We start from the raw sequence: 9,088 nt of genomic DNA on the forward strand, positions 1-9,088 counted from the left end.
TATGCAATGATGTGTTCGCGTGCATGTGTGCTCACGTGTGTGTGTGCACATGTGTGTGTGCTTGTGTGTGTGTATGCATGCGTTTATGTGTGTGTGTGTGTGTGTGTGTGTGTAAACCGTGCTGTGTCTAGTGGTGCTATTTGTAAGCTCTATAAAAAGTGGTATTTATGGCATAATCTTCCAGGAGTGTGTTCTCCGGAAACATATTTCCAAGAGTCTTCCAGGAGTTGCTGTGAGACCTGCTTGTTATTATTAGAAAGGCTTGGAAATTTGAGGAAACTCCCAAAAGGATCTGACAACACTGACTATCTCTGGCTCTGCAGAGCGACCATCTAAATCTGGGTAGCCCCTGCATGTAAGGGCTGTCCCCACCTGGCAGCTTCAGGGCTCAGCCTCGGATTGGCTGGCTGTTCTGAGGACAGCCCTTATCCCCACAGGGCTACAGAAGAAATGGAGAATTTTCCACGGTAAGGGCTATGGGTGGTAGAGGCACAGCTTGGGTTTCTCACTGTGTGCACGCACGCAGAGAGGCACCAGGCTACTCAGGGAAGTGGGGAGGTCAAGGCGGGAGGACTGAGTCCCCGATTGGAACTGTTCCTGATTCCTGGTATCTGGCTGCTCCTTTAACCTTGAGGTTCGGAGTTAACACTTCTTTTGCTTACACTCACTGAACTCTGTTGCAGTAACTAATACGCAAGGATGTTGGCCAGGAATTGTCCTCTGTGCTTGTGCCTTTTCTTTGTTTGCTGGTGAGACTTTCAAAAACAACTATAAATGGAATTTAACAGAAACAATATCATATCCTGGGAGCCAGCAAGGGCTCAGTTCTTTACCTCACTCAGAAGTCAATGGAGTCCTTAAGACAAGCCTTACTGTCTGCCTTCCAGATGAATAGACTGAGGGGAAAAAAGGCTGTGTGGCTGCATCACGAGCATGCTGAAGGTACCACCTGGAGCTGGAGGGTCCTGAAGATAATGCTAGGAACAGATAAAGAAAGAAGAGATGAGCCGGGTGGTGGTGGCGCATGCCTTTAATCCCAGCACTCGGGAGGCAGCAGCAGGCGGATCTCTGTGAGTTTGAGGCCAACCTGGTCAACAAGAGTTAGTTCCAGGACAGGCTCCAAAGCCACAGAGAAACCCTGTCTCAAAAAACAAATACAGGGCTGGAGAGATGGCTCGGCGGTTAAGAGCATTGCCTGCTCTTCCAAAGGTCCTGAGTTCAATTCTCAGCAACCACATGGTGGCTCACAACCATCTGTAATGAGGTCTGGTGCCCTCTTCTGGCATGCAGGTATACACGCAGAAAGAATATTGTATACATAATAAATAAATAAATATAAAAAAGAAAAACAAATACAAAAACCCAAACAAACAAACAAAAAAAGATCCAAGAGTGTAACCGCACAGAAGGAAAACCAGTTAGTACTAATTCTCAGGAGAACACGGGCATATTCTAACACGCAGGAAATGTGTGCATATACTCAAGAGGTGTCAGTTTATGTGAAGCCTCAGGTTTACCTTTATTCTGTACAGAGAAGAAAAGAAGTAAAGAAGCCAAGGATGAGGCTGAAGAGATGACTCAGAGGTTAGGAGCACCGACTACTCTTCCAGAGGACCCAGGTTCATTTGTCAGCACCCACATGACAGGAAACCATCTATAATTCCAGTTATAGATGTCATAACTGTCTATAACTCCAGCTCCAGAAGATCTGGCACCCTCACACAGACATACATGCTGTCAAAACACCAGTGCACCTAAAAAGAAATAGAAGAAAGAAGAAGGAAGGAGGAGGAGGAGGAGGAGGAGGAGGAAGAGGAAGAGGAAGAAGAAGAAGAAGAAGAAGAAGAAGAAGAAGAAGAAGAAGAAGAAGAAGAAGAAGAAGAAGAAGAAGAAGAAGAAGAAGCAGCAGCAGCATCTTGGGAGGCAGAGGCAAGGGGATTGCTATGAGGTCATTGTCAGGTCTCAAACCAGGAACCAATAAATGTCTGTGCTGCCCATTTAACACATCACAGCAGACACCAGCTGCCAGGTTCTTCCAGCATCCCTCAGCCCCTATATTCATTGCCCACCCCACCCCCAACTTCTCCAGCTCAGGGACTAGGCTGCCCTTCCCTATATAGCCCAGCCATTTTGGTTATCCCTTGTCTTTTGGGCTTGGTTCTCCCTTCTCTCCCCTCTCCCTTCTCCTCCCCATGTCTCTTCACACTCTGGATTCTCCCAGAGGTCCCTGTCTCTGCCTACGCTCTCCCCTTTATCTACAATGAACTTTCTTCTCCACCATATCTAGGACCAGTCATGTCCTTTCCTTTTTGTATTTTTTTCATTCTGTCATCCTGAGATATATAGGGAGGTCCAGGCCAGTCTGGGCTCCATAGGGAGTTCCTGCCAAGAGAAAAAGGGAGTGAAGGGGGAGCCTGCTGACCATTGCTGTCTGGAACTCATAGAAAGGTGAGACAGGGAGAGGGGAGAGGCTGGGGAAGTAGTGGGAAGGCTGACATAGGTTTGGAGGAGCGGTCCAAGAAGGAAGGAAGGACTGGGGTTTTCCCTAGAGGTGTGTCTTTCTCCCTTTCCTCCCCTGCCAGTGAGCCTTTGGGGTTAGGGAAGAGAAATGGGCTCTCTCAGAAATCATCACCTTGGGTAAAGGGAGGCAGCAGCCAGGAAAGAGGCATCTTGTCTGATCCACAGTTAGGGGGCTGGAGCCAGAGGAATAGAACTTCGAGAAAGGGTTGGAGCTGAATCCACAGCCCATCCCCCATCTCACTGCTCCCCAGCAATATTCCATGGCAGTTAGGGCCTGCTCAGCAGAATGGGGTGAGGCCTTCTCTTGGATCTGGAGATCAGGTGCATGAAAAGAGGCTCCCCCATTCTTCCTCTAACACTGGGCCTGTGATGGAGACTGATTTGACTGAGGAAGAGATCGAGACAATAAGAGCCAGGTGAATGTGGAGATGGGAGAGAGTAGGCATCAAAGGCCTAGGAAGAGAAGGAGGCCGGGAGGGGGTTGGAGGAGGGGTAGGCTGGGCAGTGCAGGACTTCTGTCCCTTCTCCCAGCAGAAACAGGCGGTCAGTTACGGAGCAACGCCGCAACTCCCACTTACCCCTTCAGTGGAGAATTACGCACAGCTCTCGCTGGATAGCCCAGGTGGTGGCCTCAGAATTCAGCCTGGTGGCCTTCCTCCTGCTTCTGGTCATGGTCTTCTCCAAAAAATGGCTGTACCCCTCTAAGAGTCGTTTCCATCAGCGTTACCCCAAAAACATCACCAATAGACTCTACACCTCGATCCATATAATGTCCACAGGGCTCCTGTACACCTGCATGTCTAAAAGCTGCTCCGGCTCAGACAGTGGGAAAGGTGAGTCCCTTCACCCCAGCCCAGGTCCAGCCTGCCTTGACCTCCGTGGTGGCCCCCGCAGTCTTGTTCCCTCCTATCAGCCATCTTCATTTGGACTGCAAGATGGCTTTGCTGGCATGGTGATCTCTAGGGATCATGTTCTTTCTTTGGCTAATTCACCTGACCCGGTAGAAGATGTCCTCTCTTTGGGTAAAGCCCAAAGGGTTTTGCTTTAAGAATGTCAACATGAGCCAGATGGTAATGGCGCATGCCTTTAATCCCAGCATTTGGGAGACAGAGGCAGGCAGATCTCTATGAACTCTAGGCCAGCCTGCTCTACAGAAAGAGTTCCAAGACAGTCAAAGCTGTTATGCAGAGTTTTGAGAGATGTCTGGATCATTTCTGCTTGACATCATCTTTCACCTGGGTGCTGCTGTGCCCTGGTTTTCGTACCCAGAGCCCTGAGATGACCCCCTGAATGTTGTCTTGCAATCGTTCTCCAGTTCCTGCCGATTTTCTTCCCTTCTGTCTGATGTCATGCCTCTGTGGTTCAGCTCTGCACTTACCCTTGATTGCTGGCTTCCTTTCCTGAATTAATTTCTGAGTCAAGTTCCGTTTCGTGCACTTGCCCTCACCACTTGAGAAGGGTCCAGCTCTGGACGCTGGTCTCCACCTGCTCATTCTCCTTCACATAAGCCAAAAGCAGGTCTAGAGAACATAGCTTTTTAAGGACAAATGTGGAATAACAAAAAAATATCATCTATGGCCTGCTGTTTTTCCAGCCGAATTGTCCACCGGCCACGAGAGACGGAGATAATTGGCGTAGATGGGAAGACTGGAGCTTAGATTTAGTACGTTGCTCAGGGTCCTGCCGCGTGAAATGGCAGAATTTGAGTGCTTTCCACATACAGGAGAAAGCACAAGCTTCATAAAGGCAGATATGGGATTCTATGCTTCTTACTCTGTGGTGCTGTGAACCGAGCCTAGTTCCCCCCACCACACACACACACCTAGCGCCACACTGAGTCACATCCCCAGAGGAAGCTTTAAATAGGTTTTTACATTGTTGTATGTATACTTTCCTGTTTGCTTGGTTTTTGTTTGTTCTTTTTTTTTTTTTTTTAATTGAGCCAGGGCCTCACTCTGTAGTCCAAGCTATTCTAGAATTCTTTATGTAGCCCAGGATGACTTTGAACCGGCAGCCATATTTAGCCTCCTGAGACCTGGTATGACAGGCATGAGCCAGCACACTTGACTTATACACTTATTGCTTTTTTTGGTTCGGTTTCGTTTTTGGTTTTTGGAGATGGGTTCTCTGTGTAGCCCTAGGGGCTGTCCTGGAACTCCCTTTATACAGCAGGACAAGAACTCACAGATCCTCCTGCCTCTGCCTCCCACGTGCTGGGATTAAGGGTGGGTGTCACCGCACCTAGTGCTTTCTGTCTTCTAACAAGTGACAGCGTCTGCCCCATGCTCCTGCCACGGTGATAGCCCCACTATCTAGAGCCGGGTGACCATGGACTGAACCCTGAAGCCAAGAGCCAGAATAAATCTTTTCACTTTACGTTGTTTCCATCGGGTTATTAGCCACAGAAATGAAGAGGCAACAGAAGAGTGGGGGTGGGGGTCATTGCTGTGACCACATCTGCTCACATGGAAGGAAGCGGTTGGAACTGGTCTGCGGGAGGAATCTGGCTTCTTTTAGGCAGATTGTAGTGAGACTTGGGAGTGGAAAAAACAGAGTAAAGGGCTTGAAAAACATGCGGTCATGACAGGAAAGGAGCAACCTGAAAGGCATGGCCCATGATGCCATGGTCATTAACAAAACGAGACTCATTCAGAAGAAGCCAGCCACTTTGCGTGGGGACAAAGGGAAGATGTTTTGAAGGCAACCGCAGAAACTGGCCAGTTACCACTCATTCCAGGCTTCAGGGTCTAAAATTCTAAGGGCATCTGCAAGATTTCTTATGAAAAGGAAGAGCCACTAACGCTTTTGTAAGTCTGTTGACAATTTGCACATTTTTTTCTTTTGAGAATTGCTATTTGAGTCCCGATTTTGTTTTCTTTTGTTTTGTTGAGATAGGGTCTCTCTGTAGCCCTGGCTGTCCTGGAACTTGATATATATATATCAGGCTGCCTTGAATTTAATGGAGACCTGCCTGCCTCTGGAATGCTGGGATTACATGACTGGCTTTTTAAATTTTTTCCTAATTTTTTTTCAATTTTTTGAAACAGGGTCTCACTGTGCAGCTCTGGCTGTCCCGGAACTCACTATGTAGATCAGGCTGAACTCACAGGAGTCAGACCACCTCTGCCTCTCTAGTCCTGGTATTGAAGGTGTGAGCCACCACACCCGGGTAGTTTTATTTTATTTTATTTTATTTTGAAACATTACATTGTAGTCCAGCCTGGTCTGTAACTCACCATTGTAGCTCAAGATAGCCTCAAACCCAGGGCCATCCTCCCACTTTGGCCTTCCCATTGCCGGTGCTGAGCTCATAGGCGTGAGCCACCTGACTCTTGTTCATATGATCAAGTGGTTGGAACTGCCAAGCAGTCTCTAGATCAGGAGTCTTACTTGAGGGAAAGTCTTGTTTTATGGTTTTAACTCTGCATTTCTTTGGTTTTGAATAACCTGAGTGTTTCCCTCATGTTTGTTGATTTGATCGCAATTCATGTTTGTCAATCCTGAGTTCTTGTTTTGTTATTTTTTTTCCCAGACAGTTATAAGCTGTGGACAACCCATCCAGTTTTGGGGATAGCTAAGATAAGTTTCACCCTGGCCATGGGGCTGGGTTTTGTCCTTACCGCCTGGCTGCACCTGCAGTACCTGCCCCGCCTGCAGAGAATGCCTTTCTTTGGCTTGATTGGGATCATCCTGAGCTTCTGTGAAGGTGCCCCCCAGCTCTGAAAAAGGTTCTTAATTCCCTAACCCACATCAATCCTGGGCATGTCTCCCTCTTCTCTGGGGGTGGAGCGAGCATTTGGGGCGCTGGGAGGAGAGAGTGAGAGTGGAGATAAACTGTGTCTGGAACCCAGGAGTCAGGAGGGCTGACGTCCTCGGGCCTCCAGGACGAGGACTCACAGCTGTGAGTGGCGTGAGTGGCGTGAGTGGTTGGCGGCTGCAGTCAGCAAATGAGGCAGCACTCCGGTGCAATTCTTAGGTGAGAGTAAATCTCTCCACTCCTGCCTCCCAGTCGTCTTCATTTTCCTCACCCTCCTGTTGTTCCCTGTTAACCTCTGGATCTACGAGCTGAAGAAGAACATGTCGGTCCCCATCGGGTGGAGCTATTTCATTGGTTGGCTGGTGTTCGTCCTGTATCTCACCTGTGGTGAGTGGCTAGGGAGGGTCCTGGGGAAGGAAGGGACTTGGGTGGGTCAGAACAGAAGATGTGTGGAAGGAGGGGGCAAGGTGACCTCTCCCCTGCTTCACGCCCACCACAAGGGTCCATAGGGACTTAACCTTCCCCTTGGCTCACCTCACCTGTCACCTTCCATGCAGCTCTCTGCTTCCCCCTTTTTCTTGTGCCCCCCCCCCTCAGGGATCCTTTGCTACCTCAACTATAAAAACTTCTGGAGAGTGATAACGGACAGCTCCTCTTCCATCATCAGCAGTCTTAGCAAAAGTATTTTGCAAGGGTCTCTGAGGTGCTCTGTACAGCCCTCCAACAGCCAAGAGGACATCACCGATCCTGATGAGCAGAAGGATAAGCAGCAGCCATTAGGTTTATCTAAAAGCTTCTCAGGACCCTACCCCTCCAGCCTGGGCTAAGTCTGTCCTCACCATGACAAAGAATGAGCATAGGAGGATTTGGGGACCAGCTTTGCATTCCTCTCCCTCAACTTGGCCTTGTCTGTGGCTCAGGTGATGATGTGGAATAAATTGTCCATCCCTTCTTCATCATGTGTGGTGGTCGTTGAGGAAGAGGGAGAGGAAGGGAGAAAAACAAAATTTGTTATGTTTGCTTCCCAGTTCTTCCCGTCTATGAACTTTGCAATACCCTTCGGTCCCTAAACCTACCCGTCCTGGCTCTTACCATAGCACCCCTGTGTGAAGGCAGGAGGGACTCCATGCTGGAACACTGACCTGGCATTCATATGAATTTGAGTTTGATGCAATAGCTATGAAAAGAGAAAAACAAAAGTAAACTTAGCCAGGCTTGGTATAGGAATAAGTATATATACTCATGTCTATAATCCCAGGAGGCTAAGGCAGGGGGATGGATGACCAGCCTGAGCTCCATAGTGACACTAGAGCCTCAAAAAGAAGAATTAAAATATAACAAGCCAAACAACACATGCATCTGGTTGAAAAAAGCAACTGCAGCTTTTACAGGGATCACAGACAAATATCCCAGGGCTAGCCAGGACAGCACTTTCTAAGTCTATATATAACCCACCCCATTTAGTAAGACCCAGTTTATGAGCTATTCATTGCTGGATAAAAACTTATCTCCAACTTACTGCCTTGAAATAATTTATTTAACTTTATTTTGTGTGAATTGGTGTGAAAGTGTCAGATATCATGGAAATGGGGTAAGCTGTCAGTTGGGTGCTGGGAATTGAACCTGAGTCTTCTGGAAGAACAGTCAGTGCTCCTAACCTCTGAGCCATCTCTCCAGCCCTGCCGTGAAGTAATAAACATTATTTTATATAGAGTCTGAGGAACAGGAATCTGGAAATACTTTAATTAAATAGTTCTTTTTAAAAATTGGATGTTACTTTTCTTTGTTTAAAGATTTTATTTCTTATGTATACAGTGTTCTGTCTGCATGTATGTATTATAGATGGTGGTGATTATATGAGTATAGATGGTAGGAATTACCGATGGTAGTGAATCAACATGTGGTTTCTGGGAATTGAACTCAGGACCTCTGGAAGAGCAGCCAGTGCTCTTAACCACCGATCTATCTCTCCAGTCCCAAAAATTGGGTATTGTTTTTTAATTGACAAATTAAACGTGTGCCATGAGGATTTTTTTTTAGACAATAGAAAGTCTTCATTTAGCCAGCCAGGGCCTACACTGAATATTCAGGATAGCCCTGCGCCTTTCTCAGGGTGAGCTTCTAAGAACAAAAACCATGCCCTGGGTTGACACACTTCAGTTAACAAGAACAGTCAGCCAGAAGCAGAACTACAAAAGCCAAAAAGCAAGGTTAATACATTTACAGACTTTCCCAGCACGATGGACTTTGATGGATTAGGTCTTTGTTTCAGTTTTATTTAGCAGGTGGTGCCTGTCTACATGATGAGTTTTACTGTGAATGGTACTTTCATCATGGAGTCAGTTGTGCTAAGGTCTGCAGACCTACTAAAGTCTGGTGCCCTGTTACAGAAAGGCTAAGGCTTTGTTTACTGTGAAGACATTAACTTCCCCCGCACCCCTGGTGCTGGGTTCTATTTTACCAGCTGTAATGCCATCCAGGGCATAGCCAGAAGCGCTCTAGGGTCTCGTGCACTGAACGCTTCTCTGCAACTCAGTGACACGGAACTTTAGAAGCCATCTCTGCTCATCTCTGTGCTTAAATTGATGTTTAAAAAATCTTTAGGGGGCTGGAGAGATGGCTCAGCGGTTGGGAGCATTGCCTGCTCTTCCAAGGGTCCTGAGTTCAATTCCCAGCAACCACATGGTGGCTCACAACCATCTGTGGTGGGGTCTGGTGCCCTCTTCTGGCCTGCAGGCATACATATAGACAGAATATTGTATACATAATAAACAATTTTTTTTATTTATTTACTATGTATACAATATTCTG

General features: G+C 47.3%; 1 protein-coding gene across 1 annotated transcript; it reads left to right on the forward strand.

Moving 5' to 3' along the window:
* Positions 1-2,889: 2,889 nt before the first annotated feature.
* Odf4 (outer dense fiber of sperm tails 4) lies at positions 2,890-7,440 on the forward strand. Its single transcript, XM_050162807.1, has 5 exons — positions 2,890-2,936; positions 3,055-3,353; positions 6,053-6,226; positions 6,530-6,664; positions 6,875-7,440. The coding sequence occupies exons 1-5, from the start codon at positions 2,890-2,892 to the stop codon at positions 7,102-7,104; spliced, it is 885 nt and encodes a 294-aa protein (XP_050018764.1). The 3' UTR covers positions 7,105-7,440.
* The last annotated feature ends 1,648 nt before the right edge of the window (positions 7,441-9,088 follow it).

The sequence above is a fragment of the Alexandromys fortis genome, unplaced genomic scaffold (assembly GCF_014885135.2).
Source record: "Alexandromys fortis isolate MF-2015 unplaced genomic scaffold, M_Fortis_MF-2015_v1.1 scaffold_84, whole genome shotgun sequence".
Lineage (NCBI taxonomy): Eukaryota > Metazoa > Chordata > Mammalia > Rodentia > Cricetidae > Alexandromys > Alexandromys fortis.

Bases quoted from the DNA above. Each gene is read 5' to 3' on its own strand.
- Odf4 (XM_050162807.1), top strand. From the start codon at position 2,890: ATGGAGACTGATTTGACTGAGGAAGAGATCGAGACAATAAGAGCCAG. The intron at 3,354-6,052 runs GTGAGTCCCTTC...TTTTTTTCCCAG, and splicing joins CGGCTCAGACAGTGGGAAAG to ACAGTTATAAGCTGTGGACA. The intron at 6,227-6,529 runs GTGCCCCCCAGC...CCTGCCTCCCAG, and splicing joins CATCCTGAGCTTCTGTGAAG to TCGTCTTCATTTTCCTCACC.